The 17,631-nt window shown below is 41.7% G+C and overlaps 1 protein-coding gene across 11 annotated transcripts in view; it reads right to left on the bottom strand.

Moving 5' to 3' along the window:
• Positions 1-17,631, bottom strand: part of LOC118214236 (neural cell adhesion molecule 2-like) — a 483,289-nt gene that overhangs the window by 9,494 nt on the left and 456,164 nt on the right. For 6 of the 11 annotated variants that reach the window (XM_035394023.1, XM_035394022.1, XM_035394018.1 and 3 more), the window contains 2 exons: positions 13,503-13,680; positions 8-215 (listed from right to left, as the gene is read on the bottom strand). In XM_035394023.1, the coding sequence (XP_035249914.1) occupies positions 8-215; positions 13,503-13,680 (386 nt within the window). Of the gene's footprint in view, positions 1-7; positions 216-5,259; positions 5,834-13,502; positions 13,681-17,631 lie in introns of those variants that run through there. The other 5 variants (XM_035394020.1, XM_035394026.1, XM_035394021.1 and 2 more) reach the window with 4 other exon arrangements.

Consider the following 17,631-nt stretch of genomic DNA (forward strand, 5'->3'; position numbering starts at 1 on the left):
CACTCACAGGTAGGCGGCTTTGCCCTCCTCCATGTCTTTGCTCTTGCTGCTGGTGGCGCTCTTCTTGCCGCAGAGCTTCTTGGTGATGCACATGAGGAGGCCGCACTGCCTGAGGAAGAAGCAGCTGACGTCCACAGCCACCAGCACCAGCAAGAGGGCCGCCAGGCCCAGCCCCACCACCGCGCCGAGCCCCAGGCCGCTGAACAGGGAGTCTGCTGAGACAGGCCAGAGAGCAAATGTCACAACCCGCCAAGTAACCGCAATGCCGCCTGATGCTGCCATGGACCGCGGTGACGCTGACTGACGCTGCCATGGAGCCGGTCAAGTGACCGCAATGTCACCTGATGCTCCCGTGGACAGGAATCACATGTTCTTGTAACCTGCTCAGCTTCTTCCAATATCCACGGCAGTGAGCAGCATAGCTGGATTTTAACCAGAGGTGGAAAATACAGATTCAGAAAGTAAAAGTCCCTGTATTTTGTACCAATCACCTGGATTTGCTAAATAGCACGTGTTCTTCTGCCAAGAGGTAGGACTAATGAGTGTAATCAGCTGGCTGACTTCCTGGGCAGATGAAACACATTGCAGGACCAGTGACTGTTACTGACCCCCGAACTTTCCATCTCTGTTCATGACTACCTCTCTGTTACTCTGGCAGCTTTGGAGGGGACACAGAGGGGGCAAGCAAGAGCCTTCTTGCAGAACTCAGAACCTCAGAATAACCTTGGAATAACCAGTCCATCAAGCCATAAATAGTTTTAAGCAGTCACTAGCAGATAGTGTGATTAAATCCCAATTGCTATGGGTAAAAAGGACAGCCTTTGGAGCTTAGGCGAAGCAGAACACCTTTGCCAGAGGACATGTCTTACGCAATACTGAGAAATTACAGATCTGGGCAATTCACAATGCTCCTGTGAATGGTGTATACTTGCCCTGCCTAAAATTAATTTAATTCAATTTGTCAGAAAGCAGCTTTGCTTCAAATCTCACACAGAACACAATCTTGTGGTTCTTCTTCAGTCACTAGTGCCTCAGTCCACACGCTGCTCTAGAGTCCATACTGGTTTAATTCTCAAGGTTCATAAACTGCACAAAATCACAACATCGTCCTCCCCGATCCCTAAACCAAGGATATGCCCATACTATTGAGTATAGTCATGGGAGCCAGACTCATGTTCTAAACTTATAAGTGGCTTAGATGTAACAAAACATATCACACTATGAAGCAAGAACACCCTGTGGCAACATATTTCCAATTAAAGCTGCCATGACCAATCACTCTATTTTAATGCAGTTTTTTTTTGGGGGGGGAGTGAAGGCACTAACTGCATGATGTTTGATCAATATTTCTTATTACCAAAGGCTTCTGTTTATTGGTTTATCTCTTTGAGCTAATTTAAAGACAAATATGGAGCAATGCTTTGGGCAAAATAAATGTATTCCCCCCTCAATTTGACTTAACTCGATATCCTTGAGGAAAGTCATGAGCCTCATAAAGAAACACTCAGCGACGGTTTTTTTTTTTACACTTCAGAAAAGGAAAACACTGCAGAGGGACTGAATATGACTGTTGAGCAGAACTCAACAATGGTTATTTGACGGTTTATCTCTATAATTATTTGATATGAAGATCGGTTTTTAAATTTCGTTAAAAGACGAAATGTTAATACACTTCACAAGTATGCGATGCCAAATATTTAATCGAAACGTTTATTTTTCAGATCCTTTGAAAGCGCTTTTTTTCTTCTTATTTATATATTTATACTTATATATATATATATTTGATTTCAGAAGTATTCCGCCCCTTACATCAATAGCAGTGCTTCTCATTACATTCACAAGAGTCCAAATTAAAGTTCTTGCCCTGCTTCTAAATGGGACCAGTTTCTTTTGTGACAGACACTAAAGAAGGAAGAGGCTCTGTGCCCCAAATCCCCTGCACAAAAATAAAAGCCCGCCAGAATGATCTTGTAGGACTTTTTCTCCAACACAATAAGAAGTGTCTGAGCAGTGAAATATGGCACGTACCCTTAACTCTCTGACTCCGGAACAGGATTAAGAAAATAGCATCTACCCTTAGCTTATGTATCCAACTCAAATTACGCCAAATGACTCCGGCTGACATTAACCGTTCAGGCTTGTCTACGATAAGTCATGCACAGAGTGTCATGGCATGCAAATGAGAGACTAGCCTCTTATCACTCGTAGTGCTGCTTTAGAAGAGTTGTGGTCTGTCTGGGATTTGTGGCCGTGTCTTTGGACGTGCTGAGCCTACAAAGCACACAACTGTGTACTTTGTGACGGCACTGTGTATAGACAAGTGCTATTTGCACACGCCTCTAACAGTGACCTTAACAACACAATGAACTGTGGGAGCTAAACAGTGAACGATACAACATACAGTTACACACATGCAAGCACTGCACCGATACTGAATGTCAAGACGTCTATATGCAAATGTGGCGGAGAAAGTCATACTAATGAATCACCCTGAAACAATTTTCAATTTTCAATTCAATTTTCTCGCCATATACCCAACCGTCAAAAAAAAACAGGACTGGAGTCCACGGGAACCATGGCAACAAATGGCAATGCCCAACTGCAACAAAACCAAACAAAGGATAACACTGAAGATGTTAACAGCAAACATGAATATGCAGCATGTGGAAATAGTATTTTACTGTTTATACAAGTTGTAGCATAGAGGTTAGAGGTCGAGAGTTCAGCTCAGTCCTGAGACCAGCCTCCAGGGGGCGACAGTTTGAATCCGGGGGGCTGCAGAGTAATCGAGGTGATAGCGCTGTTTGTTTATTGCACCGGCTGTCCCCCTGCCGGCACAGTAGAGACCATTTGCATTCCTTTTGGGTGGGGAGGGGGAGGGGGGATGGATGGAGAGGGAACAGAGAGATCCGTCTACTGCAGACAAAAGGAAATGTCTCCTCTTTGAGCTGCCTCAGAGGACATGTTGATTTTTAGGTAGCTGGACAGTGAATAGACTCGGAGGATGTGGGCGGGTTTGCGCTAGGGCCCTCGCTGCCATGCTAATCAGAATGCTTCAGTCTCACAGGGGGGGAGGAACGCAAAGCTCTTTCTCATCATTGCTGCATTCTCCTGATTTACACCTCTCTCTCTCTCTCTATCTATCACTCGCTCTCTTCCCCTTTGCAGTCTGGTTTGTTCCTGATTTATGGCATCATTAACAGCAGTATTTAGAATCTCATTAATATTAGTTACCCTGCTTTCCCACAAGCGGGCAGAATGCATCAATGTATGGGTTCAAAAGACTCAATTAATCACACCAGAATAAATGTGATCGGACTGAAATGTGTGGGAGTGAACGGAGTTGAAAAATCGATGAGGAACGCAATATCAAAATCACTAGATAACCAGACTGACAAACACTTCACGATTAAGATACGATACAGACAGCATATTTATGTTTGATAGCGTCATTTTAACGATGGGCCACTGCTCTGTGACACATAAGAGCAATTTAAATCCACAAATGCTTTGACATGAAATCCAGTTAAGTGGATGACAAGTCAAATGACTCCGCATTACAGTGCATGGCTTGCGAAGTCTTAGCATCATTAAAGTGCACTTAGCAAGTTTGGTACACAGACTGCAGATTATATGAAGTTAGATAAATTGGTGCGGTAATGATTGTGGGGGATTCTTCAGGGCATACGGGAGTGCATATTTAAGGATATGAAGCAAACGTTATTTTGAAGCCACTGTGAACTGGGCCCTGTTTCACAAAGCAGGATTACGGAGTTATCTGGATAACTGCACTGAGTACAACCCACAGCCCTCCCAAATCTGAAACATGGACTGATGTATAAAAAAATTAAAAAATAAAACTTTTCTGAGTTTTACTCAGCATTTATCCAGCTAACTCAGTAATCCCGCTTCAAATACCCGCATGGCCTATCAGTGCGGAGAGAACACACAAGTCATTACAGAGGGCAAATGGACCAGGTCAGTCCTCCATATGTAAGGCCAGTGTGCCCGTTCAACAGGCCCGTCCCTGAACAGAACCGAACAACAATGCAAGTTTACATTTTGTTTTCAGTCAGGCCTATTGAGGCAGTAAGCTGAAGTAACAGGCCGTTAACATTGAGTAGGGTCTGTGAGGGGGAGCAGAGTTTATTAACTGGAGTAACTCCAGTTAAGTTTTTAAATCTGGAGTAAAATGAATCAGGAGCAGCGGCTTGTGAGGCTCGGGGAGGTCAGTAGGAGGGAGAAGAGTCGTTGTGAGTGGGAGTGACTTCAAAGTAGAATTGGAATCTGTAAGCGGAATGCCAATCCGGAAGACTATCATCAAAGAGCGAGTGTAAAAATAATGGAAACCAACTCGGTGAGCTCGTTAGCTGTAGTGCTAAACTGTGAATACGGCACTGAGAGGCCAGAGCATACAGAACCACACTTGTTTTTGTACACATGTAGAGTCAGCGGCACTGTCATTAACAATTCAACGTAAAGGGTTACACTGTAACACTGCGAGCCGGTTTCACAGACACAGATTAAGCTTTGCTCTGGACTAAATTGAGTTTTGTATGAAGAATCTCCATTCAAAATTGAATTTAGTCCAGGACTAGGCTTAATCTGTGCCCGTGAAACTGCCTCTGTGTCACATGTAAGTTATTGCCACAGAAGCAGCGCAACATTAATTTGTTGACAAATGCACTGTAGGCAATAACATAAGACATCTCCTGGCCATTCTTCAGTATATTTATATTAACAACATTAGGGACAAACCGACGGTATTATATTCCCATGAGAAAGCGGTATGTCAGCTGCCCTCTCCCCGTACAATATTAAGGACTAGCTGATATAAGGTGAGTGATAACACTGCTCTCCTATATGAATTTCTTCCCGGCTGTGTGTGTGTGGGAATTCTGTCCATGCGTGTGTCAGCCTATCAGATGAGTCACCGAGCATCATGAGCCAATGGCCACTTTTAACGGCTGGATGTGAATTTTCAAACTCAAGGCCATATCACGCCACATGCTCAGATGCCGCTGTTCATTATTCATGGGGAAATCTTCTGCTGTATATTGAAATTAAGTCCCCTGAAACTTGTTTAATTCCGATTTACGGTGAAATACATTTGATTTTTGTGACAAACTGCCGAGCACTGCCCAGTTTCTAGGGACGTTTTTTTTTTTTTGGGACGTGTTTATTTTTCCTCTGGCAGAAGTGTTCTTTATGAGCCCTGTGATTATTGTAATGAACGGATATAAACGGTGCAGCCATTTATTTAATTTGCAGGAACAGGACAGACAATAGAGAAGCATTTAAGTACCAGCTCTTGGGAAAAAAACAAAACAAAACAAAACAAAACACAGCCATCACACAACGCAATGCTGCTACAAGGCCGTGTTATCATATCATTTGAGCACAGAAATAATGAGACATTATACAATAGCTGGATATTCTCTTAGTGTGAGGGACGGAAGAAACATTTACATAATTACAAAAATATGTTAGACATATGTTCTGTTAGATCAGGTAGGCAGCAGGCATTGCTATGGAAATAAGTATATGTATAGTCTATTAATTAGCAACTGTCATAAATGACAAGATTAAAAAGAAACTTGGAACAGGAAAGCAGTGGTATGAGATATTTATTTGTCATAAGCCTCAATACGGTCTGTGCTGTGAATTTCAGCTTGTTTCAGTCTAATGAGTAACATTCAAAAAAGTGATTGGGAAAAAAAAAGAAACTTCGCTACCAAACATTACAAGTTTCCTTAATGTTCAGAGCAACCAGGTGAAGGCAGATAATTCTCCATGCACTGCTGTACAGGTATTTCCCAAGGGCAGTGTCACCCTGTGGAGACGACAGAGGGATACTCAGAGCGGGATTAATATCAGCATTGTGTTTGTTTTATTTATTTATACATTTTTTGGGGCTTTTTTCAGCTTTATTTTGGATAGAACAGTGTAGAGTGTAGAGACAGGAAGAATTAGGAGGAGAGAGAGGGAGGGAGGGAGGGAGGGAGAGACGCACGACAAGGGTCGGCGGTCGGATTCGAACCGCGGCTCGCATTGAGCATGAGGATAGCGCTCTACGGACTGCGCCACTAGAGGCTCCGGCATTGTGTTTATTAGGTGGCACAAGCTTAAAGAAGTTTAAAAAAAACTCTGAACAGATGCCCAGGTGGCACTGTCTTCGGCTTGACAAGTACGTAGGAATGAGAAATCAGAAAATAGAGTTAGCGGATATATATTTCTTAATCAGAGTTTGATGTTTAAGTGTATCGTATCGTTCAAATGGACTCTTTGTGTTGTTCTAAGCGAAACACTCGGTTTCTCATCATCGCTTGCGCTGATTTGTACGACAGGCCAGCTCCACCCCAGGAATGAATATACTGATCTACACACCCAACACCCAATCAAATCAAAGCCATAGGAACTAAGGCATATATTAACTTATATTTAAAAGCCTCTATTTTAAGAACTTAGAGCGAACAACAGTGCCTGCGTCAAAATACTTTGGAAGGCATTGTGACATACTAAGAATGCACATGATGCAGATACAGTATTCTGTACCGTACAACAGTTTTGGTTCACTGAGGAGAGATTAAGGCTTCAGCTAAACCTTAATGACAAATAATTCAGGGTCTGATAATTCAGGGAAATAATTCAGAAATGATATTATCATATTAGGTAATGTGAACCTAGTTACTAACATCTGGATTTGACAGGGTCAAGATGTGACTAGTAAACCCACACACAAGAGCATCACATACTTAAACACAAAGTTACGCTTTTCTTTTTTTAACCTGTAATGGCATTCTGCTAAGACAATAATTGGAACATAAAGTTATACATATAATGAGATAGAATAATTTCTAAGCAATATAATCCCCGTACAAATTTGAATCTTTGTCCACCTGCCCCTACATTAGTATTGCATTCATGTTCTTCATTGACGATGCAATTATCCTGATTTCATATGACCACGGGAATAGATTTTCTTGAAGAAGAAATAATTTATACAATAAATTATTTACATCCTCATTAATAGTCTGAAAATAGGATGTGATATATATTTTAATAAACATATTCTGAATCAGACAATGTTATTAATATATATATATATATATATATATATATATATATATATATATATATATATATATGCACACACACACACTGCTGTATATCTACATGTTGCTGTACTTCACTGTGGTAAGTGGGTTCAACTGGAGTGCAACAACAGATGTTGCAATTAGAAGTACTTTTTGGCTGATGAATTATCTATTAAATCAGGCCTACTTGAAAAGGTATCTAAATTGGCAAATAGTGTGTTGATTCATATCCTCCGCATAAACGGTCAAGAACAGAACATAGGGCTGTTGCCACTGCTTTTACCACAGCAACAAAGACAGAATAGGGAGGAACAGAAGTTGCAGATCGCTTACCCGCTCTTGATCACATGACTTATTCAGGCAGGACACAGCCAAATGCACCAAGCAATCTAAAACCCTAAAAGATATTGAGCTGAGCCAGCCAGGGGTGAGCCTGCATCCAGGAGGAAGAGACTCTTTGCCTCAGGTGAGAGACTGAAGACTGGCTTCTGACCGTGAGATCAGATTAGAGTAGGTCACAGGGCACTCCAGGGCAACGCAGAAAGCACAGTTCCACACACAAACGAGCAACAAACTTTTATGGTACAGAAGGGAAACAAAGATGTGGAGATGGAAAGAGGAGGGGTGTCTCAGGAGAAGGAGGTGGAAATTTAATGGGAGGACTGTCTCATAAGAGGGTGAGGCGATGGGAGGAGACTTTGCATTACCCCTTAAGAATGTGGAGAGATGTGATGAGAAGAGGTCAAATTAAACAGTTCTTCTCATTGTCCTCCACTGCAAAAAATCATGCATCTGGCAAACAATTAACACCCCTACCTCCCCCCTCCCCCCCTCCAGTGCCAGGGCAAAGCCTTCACATCTGTGGTGGGGAGATTCACGACATTAATCTGTAATGAGAATGGGGGGGAGGAGACACAGTTAGGAGACTGACTGTTCGGGGAACAAAACAAATAAACTCCAGACAGGAGTCGCACCAAACACGAGAGAGAGGTGTAGGAGTACGTCTGCGTGTGTGGAGAGCACAATGAGTCATACGGAGCAGTGGAAAAATGCACAATGCGTTCTCACATTATTTATGGGCATCATTTCGCATAAATGTATGATTTATAGAAAATGTTGAGCGTCCAGTATTAGAAATTCAGTATTTAACAGTGGCACATTTTAATAATGTGAGATCGTTTTTTTCTTTTTTTTTTTAGATCCAGAAAAGAAATATGCAATTTTAATGATATTTTTAAAAAATCCATTTGAAACATTTAATGGAAATAGAAAATAATGAATATAACAGTGTGAAGCAGATGAATATTCAACAGTGAGGAAACAAAATGGCACAAAGAAGGGATTGTCATCAGGCGAGACGTGGGAAGAAAACATGGAAGACCAGCCTAGCCAAGACCCTTCTGAGGCAAAGAAGCTTCAGTAGAGGAGGAAGTAGTGGAAGGTTCCCCGTAATGAGAGCGCAGAAATAAATATGGAGCAACACCGCTGGGTTGCAGTCAACAGCCAGTAAAAGATTCACGAGAGTTTACGAAGGGCAAGAGGAAACAGGCCTGTGCGAGAAATCGAAACCGATGTGGCCGTGTGGCAGTCAGAGAATATATATATATATTTTTACGAGAACGGCGAAGTCAGGTTGGTGGCATTTGACTGCAAAACAAAAACAACAGTGGATAGTGACAGGTCAGAATGAGATGCATTATGCATGCAAAGGGAGTAGGAGAGCAGCGCCGTTTGGAGAGAAATAGCAGACACACCGAACGCTATAATGTAGATATCAAAAAGGAGGGGGAGGAGAGAGAGAGAGGGAAAAAAAATAAAAAAGGCGATTAATTAACACATCCGCGCCTGATTTTTTATTTGTATATTTCAGCACAATCACAAAACCAGTCACGGATGTGTTAATTAATCACTGTTTGGTTGTGAAGATACCCATGTCTACATGCACACACACACACACATACACACACATGCACACACATGTTTATATATACACGCACATACACACACACACTCCCACATCCACACACACTATATATATATATATACACACACACACAGACACATACGCACATGCACACGCGAACACACACACACACACACACACACACACACACATTTCAAATTTCGCAGAACATTCTCACCCAGGCCTTAGTGCATTAGCCCACTGTACTGTTTGTCATGTATCTTTATCAGCAACACAATAGGCAGACTGCACACAGTTATCATCTGCCATTCAGACACCGCTCGGCATGGCCAAATGGCATAAACCTGGGGTGACATAGCTCAGGAGGTAAGAGTGGTTGTCTGGCAGTCGGAGGGTTGTCGGTTCGATCCCCGCCCTGGGCGTGTCAAAGTGTCCCTGAGTAAGACACCTAACCCCAAACTGCTCTGGTGAATGAGAGGCATCAACTGTAAAGCGCTTTGGATAAAAGCGCTATATAAATGCAGTCCATTTACCTGCAACGCACTTGTAAAGCACGGCAACACCGCTGTTGGGAGCAGATGTGACCCTTACACAAGGCCGATACAACCGTCTCCAACTCAAACAATTCTTTGACAGCGGCGGATGAAACACTTCTTTCTTTGGCAAATGTCCGTCGAGACAAAAATGTCACCCTGCCTCTCCGATTTAATTTGCTGATACGCATTCCTTGAAGGCTCTCGTGGTTAAACTGAGTGTTATGGCCTCCAGCAGTCTGTCCATCAAAACCAGCGCTGCTTTTACCAGTGTCAGCAGTGCTGGACCTTGGTTGAGCGAGCGATGAGAAGGTTAAAAACAATGTTTGCAATACCGCTATACACTGAATAGGAGCTGATAGAAAAGCATTAACGCGTTTGTGGAGCTCTATTGAAATGAATTAAAAGCATAATTCACCGGCCTCCCCTCTGTTCTCTGATGTCTCCTGGGTTCTGTCACACAATACATTTTTATAATGAGAGCGGGCGGGCAATCGACTGACCTTGTTTAAACGTGCTATCGCTAGAGCTTGTTTTCCATTTGAAAAGCAGCCCTGACACAGGGTTTAGTCTCTGCATTACCCACATAAATAAATAAATACTCCCTCTGAACGCAGCCGAGCGGTCTCACACCGGCCTTACAGCACTTTAAGCCAGCGTTCAAATTTCTTTCTCGGGGCAAAAATAACTTTGCATGTGTTTGATGTTGATTTATATCAGGATTAATTCGATTTACTCGCACTACTGGGTAGGGCATGTTTCTCTGACGTGAGAAGCACAGGTAGGGAACACGGATAGCTGACAACAAAAGTATTTCTGTGACAATTATACACCTACTCAGTCATGATTAATTCATATTAAGTCGTTTTATAATTTTTTTATAATTGAGACCCGAAATAAATGAAAAGTTCAACGTGGCAGCGCATGTTTGCACAAAGTCATCAAAACAAACATCACAAACTCTTAATCTCCACAGCATGCTCTTTCAGCTCAGCACATTAAAGCCTTTAAAAGAGAAAATTCCTGAGAAAGTAGTGATTAATACTTCACACATGGCCTCCGGAAATAAGACTTCCCCATGTTTATACTGACATTAAACTCTGTCCCACTGCACGCATCAAAATGAAGAGTAAAGAGTACTTTCAGGTAAACAAATCATTAGCTTTCAAATTTTCTTAAGTTTCTGCATCTCCTTTATAAGCTTGCAACATTTAAGCAGCTCTGAACAGCTTGCTATCTCACCAGGTGATCTTAGATAGAGTGCTGCCACTTGTGAAAACACCATCTGAAGTGGTATCAAACACATGGTGACATTTCTTCTTGCACTAGGGGGGAAAGAAAAGGCCAGCAGGGGGCAGTAATGTGCACGTGTATCCTTCCTGCTGTTAGAGAATGGAGAGGGGTTGTTTTACAAAGCTCTTTCAGCGCCAACTGCCACTCTGTGTGCCTGTCAGTGGGGGTCGCAATGCTGGAAATGACAGCTCTGCCTGTAATGGTGTCACGGTGTGTCAGAGGTAGACATCCTGCCCTGGGTGACTGACAGTAGCTATCGTCTGGAAAGGAACAAAATAATCAATAGGACTACGGAGGCTTGCAAGCCTGAAATGCAGCAGCTAAAAAAAAACACTTCCAACCATTCAATTGCTAATTGTTCTGAATCAGTTTATTCATGTCTTAATTTTTGAGTAAAGTCAAAGGATCACATAGGTGATCCTTTCAGTAATGATCACTTTTGTGAAGCTGATTCCCTGCATATTTTTATATCACATTTAGCGTGATTGTGCCTATTTTTATGTACTGTACATAAAATATAATTATTGTAATCATTGTGTTTGTATGTAATTAACGGCAATTTGATTGTCTTTTATGACTATATAAAGCACTTTGAATTGCCACTGTGTGCTATATAAATAAACTTGCCTTGCCTTGTCTATTGTATAATTCATTATGAACTTACAGTATTCATTTAAAGATGTAATATGAACTATTATTCAGCAAGGGACCATGGCATATTTAATTATTAATAAAAACATATCCTTTAAAACTGAATCACTACAGACTAACAGAGATCACATTAGTTCATGTGAAGCATTCAGAATGAATTTTCATTGTTCTGGTCATCCCTTGATGCTACTCTGTCCGTACATACAAAGACAACACAGACACATGCCTGCTCCACAAAGGCTTGGAACATCTGGGGTTATCAAAGTGCTATGCACCTTTTAATAAAATTCAGCAATCCATTATTATTTTTAAAAAAATCTAAAACTGTTGACTTCACTGTTTCCATAATTGTTTTGAGTAATAAGCTTCAGATTGACAGAGTGGAATATCGGCTGTTGCCAATGGCAGCAACCCACATGGGCTTGTCTGTCCATTCTCATGCATTCTCTGGACAACACTAATGATCACCTAGCATGGGTCCTTACTTTACTTGCTTATTTCTTGATTTCTCACTGTGCTTGGTTTAGGTCTTGGTTTTGGTTCAGTTTACGTGGTGCAACTCTTGTCCTAGTTTTGGCAGAAGGGCTTTGTTTGCATACCGTAAAATTATTGCACTGTATCAAAATCATTATCTATTCGGTTCTAACGGTCTAAAGAACATCCTCATTTCATAAAAATAATCAGTCAAGAAATAATCAATGACTCATGTACTAATTATAACAAAAGTTTTATATTTCACAGATGGTTCACCATTTTCCCCATATTGGAATGTAGGGTCATTCCAGTCCTGTGAAATACTCTGTCTCTCTCAATGCCTAAGAATAATCTTTTTATTAATAAGAAGATTAGTTTTAACTGGAGATTAGTATTAGCATCGTATCAATGTTTCAATGATTAAAAATCTCATGGCAACTGCACAAAAAGTAAAAGACACTTTGATTGCAGTTCAAAATATAAAACTGATTATTCACCCGTAAACTGGGACATATTTGGTAGTCACATAAACAATCACAAAAACAGATTTAGGAATAATTGGCTTTAAGTTAAATTAAGGTAAGAGAATGTGTGTGTGCGTGTGTGCGTTTATATCTGTGTGTGCATGTGTGTGTGTGAGCGCGCGTGCGTGTGCCTTGTCTGAATGTACACGAATGTTCTTTTGAGGTCTCGCAATGGGGAACCCAATACCTTCAAGCTTTCATGAAAGAAAAACCTGATGTGGGTTGCTTTTACCGCGAAAAGATACCAGGATACAAATGCGACCAAGGATGTGGGTACGTGCACCATCTGATATTTTATATAAACAAACTCAGAACACTGTTGACACAGAACTATGAATGAATCTCTCCAAACAAAAAAGCCATCGAGCAATGCTGTTGATTTATATATCCTTCCAATGGGTCCATTCTTCATTGATTTGTTTGTAGCATATTCACTTCCCGTCTCGGCAGAATGCTGCACCTGGCTGCCCGCGCAAAGGCTCCTGCTATGGTATAATATTTCCATAATGTTTCTAAAACAATAGACATTAGCATGAAGCAGCTGGCAGTCAGTAAGTCTGGGCATCGGTTAGGACTGCAAAGCCTGATTCATAGCAAAGACGACAGCTTGAGCACTGAAATACAAAGGGCTGCATTTCCTAACATGCCAGTAGCCATTCAGTCAAAATCCCTTACTGGCTATCCACTTCCAGATTTGATATTGATTAACAGTCCAAGAACCTGTCGCGCCTTTAGGTTCTATTTCCTAATCCTCCACACCGTCATCGGCACAATTTACGAGAGCCTGGGACGGCTTAGCCTTTCACCGACACTCCCGCACCGTTGAGAATCAGACCTGCGTTTCTCAGAAGCCTTCACTCACACAGAGTCCGTCTGCATCGCACCCGGGTGAAGCACAGCCACTGGCGGTGTGCAGCGCGAGAGAGCAGCCAGGGGAGCGAGGGAGAGGAGGAGGAGGAGGAGGAGGATGAGGAGGAGGACGGACGGGTGTAGGAACGGCTCATACCCGTGATGTCTGGTCTCTGAGGCATGGAGAACTGGAAGTAGGTGGGTTCGGAGAGGCCCTTCACGTTCCTGGCGGTGATCTCCACCTCGTAGCGCGTGTTCCACTGCAGGTGCTGGAGTAGCACAAAATCGTTCATCCCAGGAACCAGCTTCGTCATCCACTGGTCATCTTTCTCCTGCTGGAGGATGGACACACACATACGCACATGCACACGCACACACACACACATGCCCATGCACACACACGCACACATACACATACATGCACAAGCACACACACACACACACACACCACATTTCAGCATTTAGCAGAAACGCATATCCAGAGAGACTTACATGCATTACATTTTTACTTTCAACCCATTTAAAAAGCCGGATACTTCACTGAAGATCTTGCACGCAAAGGTACAACAGGAGTGCCCTGCCAGGGAATCTAACCAGCACCCTTCCAGTTAAAAGCCCACTTCCCTAACCAATGTACTACACCACTGCCTGGCTTGTACAACACGCAAGGTTACGAAACACAATATTTAAAGTAACAACGTACTTTGCCTTGTGTGTGTGTGTGTGTGTGTCTTTGCATACAAGTGTGTAAGTGAGTGTGTGTACCTGCACGTGTGTGTGTGTGTGGTGTGTGTGTGTGTGTGTGTGTGTGTGCGTGCATTTGTGTGTTTTCTATGCTCCCATCAATGTAGCTGCTATAGTAATGGCTTCTCCCTAAACCTCACCTCATTCCTGAATGATGCTTCATTTGTAAATGCAGAGACTGTTTTTTCCACCATGGTTACAGCCTCGTCATGAGGAAGAAAATAACAGGACCCTCTACAGACTCGTTCTCACTGGCTTTTTCACATTTTGACATGTTAAAATACTATAGGTCTCCAAAGACTTAAACCAAGTAATATAAAGTAATTTGCGGGATGGCAGTTTTTTAGGCCATCTAGGGGTCTGGCTATAATTTCTCAGTTTCTCAATTTTCCCACCTCGGTATCTGCAGTTTCTCAATTTTCTCACCCCCGTGCCTGCAGTGTGACACATTTTTCCTTTTGAAAGCCTCAAAAGAGCACGGGCATATCAACCCTCCATTTAGTCAGTTGGTTCAGTTGGTCCCATTGAACACAGAAGTGGTTTTTATCACATTTATGTATCTATTACCGAGTTTGTAAATTCAAATCTTTAAATAAGACCCTGTGCGATCAAAAAAAAGATCATTTCTAAAAGGCTACGAATTAAGAACAGAAGAAAATAAACACTCTGGCAATAAGCGTCTGTTATTCTTTTGAAATTCAGAAAGAGGTTCCCCCCTGGAAACAAAACATTGCACATTACTGGATGATTTTGCAGTAGTCACCAAAGATCTTGTTTCTGATGTCTTTAAAAACATAACTTGCATAAAATAATAAAATAAAAAAATCACCCATTGCCTATGACTATTAGCGCTAGCAGCAGAGACGGAAAGTCCAGGGGTCAGAAATGAGAAGTACTGTAGTGTGTTTCTTCCACCCATGAACTCAACCAGCTGATTTCACTAATTAGTTCTATCTCCTGGCTGAAGAGCTGTGCTAATTAGCAAATCCAGGTGACTGGGACAAAATACCGGGGAGGACATTTACTTTCTGAACCTGGATTTTCCACCTCTGGCGAACAGTAACCATTTAGGCTTTCAAAGTAGTTTATTATTATTATTATTATTATTATTATTATTATTATTATTATTATTATTACTATTATTATGATGATGATGATGATGATGATGATGATGATGATGAATAATAATAATCATTTAATGATTTAATATGACTATTATTGTTAATGAAAATAATAAAAAAATATATAATAATAATAATAATAATAATATGTGGGCTTGACCTTCCCATGACTCCCCGATCATAAAGCTCTTTATGACGGCTCTGCCAGTGCACACCAGCTGTTCCTCCCCAGGTAGCTGTTTTCTTCGCTCCAGTCCCTCGCCGGGTTTGACAGGCGGCAGGATTGGCAGAATAGTGCGGAGAGGGGAAGTTATTAGCTGGCGGGTCAGAGTCAGGCAACCCCGCGAGATGCAATTACCACGTCCTCCAATTAGAGTTTATTACCGGCATCTGCCAAGGTCGCGGGGCGAAGTCCTGCCACACATCACTGCTGTGGCTACTGCACAATGAGGAGTATGTAGATTAGATCAGGAAGCAGCCAATCTTCATGGTTAAATGACTAAAGTTTTTTTTTTTTTTTAGAATTGAATTTAAAAAAAACTTTTATTAACCAACTTTTTATTTGGCGTTTTTCTTCTCTTTAAAAAAAAAAGTGAAGTGCCCACTTTTTTTCAACCGTTCCTTTGTTGCATTGTACTCCATCAGTTCAGGAGGGCCCACGCTAGTATCCATGAGCTCTGAAATGTGTGCTACCAGCAGCTGCAGGCTAGCAGCTAAACTGTTCAGCCATTGGCCAAGAGGACTAGAAAGCAGACACAGATTTTGCAGCCAGCACAGGCATTTCACAGGCCAAAAATCGCTATTCAGCAAAGATGAGACAAATGCCCTGTGTACTGAATCCCTCCCTCTCTAGGCGATACTATGGTCAATTATGCACTATGGGACTCTTGGCAAAGGCAGCAATGACACTGTCAAAATTCAATCTGGTACAGGACTGAACAGCGTTCTCATGAAAATGAAAAGTGTGTTAACTGGAAAAAATAATTTAAGAGAAAATCTACTAATTGAGATGCATTAATGCGCTATTAAATGTTTCAACTTGGGGGCGCATGTGCTCCTTGGAAAACAAAAAATGTTAGCGAAGGGCCCTACTGGCATGTGCACTCAAACCATGCACCTCTACTGAATGTGTCATTTTCAGGGTTCCCCCGCTCAGTTAAAATCAGAGCATTCAAGAGGTCTACTGCTGCTCACAGCCCATCGTCCAGAGCTCATCGGTTAAGCATCACCTGCTCTGAGACGTAAGCAGCAGTCAAGGTTTTGACTGACGTCTGCATCAAATTAAAAAGTCAGTTGAAACGCAATATCTTAAGGCATCGTGTTCAATCAGTCTACAGTGTTTGCAGTACGATATCTCATACTGTGCGAAACTTTTACCGAGGTCACTAGGATCAATGTGTAACTTAATATAAAATCTACTATTACAATTTTCACTGACGAGAGTAACCTTTCATTATACTAGAACATGGGAAATAGCCACAGTCAAACGAGGGAAATCTGTACCCCCTCACTCTTTTTTAAAATCTGTGTTTCCATGACTCCTTTTTGATCCACGGTTTGGATTAATTAATCTTTAGTTTTGATTCACAATTGGATTTCTTCCACAAACATTAATATTGAAAGTTAATATCGGAGATGTTTGAACTCCCCAAGCTATTTCGGAATTGATTTATGAGTCAAATTTAAGGCAGAAAGTTGATTGAATCTTTCTATTGATCAGTCTGACTTGTGTTACTTCCAGTAAGACCGTGTCTGATGCTTTCAGTCCCCTAATTCCTTCTTCCAAAAACAGGTGGATATCACACCCTCCAGCTGGGCAGACAATGACATCATTTCCTGGAAGATGAGTTCATGCAACACACCTGCGTTTCAGTAAAACTACACATGGCGGCTTCTCTTCTACGCATCAGCAAAAGCACGTGATGTTTCCGTTCCATTTAGCTCATTTTACTGCGGCCTGTCGAGGGCTCTGCAGTAATTATGAACAGGTGGTAATCATCACACCTGAACAACAGCGTATTTTTCACACCAGGAATGTACCCTGATGCAACTACAGGAGTTATTACTCTGCTTATGAGTACGTATCGCATACTGATGTTTCTCTACAGATGAATACGCATCCCGTGTGCTAATATTACTCATCCTACACCACAACTCTTTAACTCCTTTTCAGGCTTCAGGCTGTAAAATATTTATACATAACGTATATTTCAGGTCCGAAATTCAAAATTTCAAATATTAGGAGCAAACTGTATGTCACATGAATTACAGTGCATTAAAGAAAAATGACAGATTGTATTTATTCATCACTTCATAAAAGTACAGAACATAAATACCAGTTTGTGAGTGGTGGAATGATTGAGTGACAGGTGTTGTTACCTGGGTTTACCTAAAGACCAGGTTGATGGTAAGCTAACTGAT

Source organism: Anguilla anguilla, chromosome 15, assembly GCF_013347855.1.
Source record: "Anguilla anguilla isolate fAngAng1 chromosome 15, fAngAng1.pri, whole genome shotgun sequence".
Classification (NCBI taxonomy): Eukaryota; Metazoa; Chordata; class Actinopteri; order Anguilliformes; family Anguillidae; genus Anguilla; species Anguilla anguilla.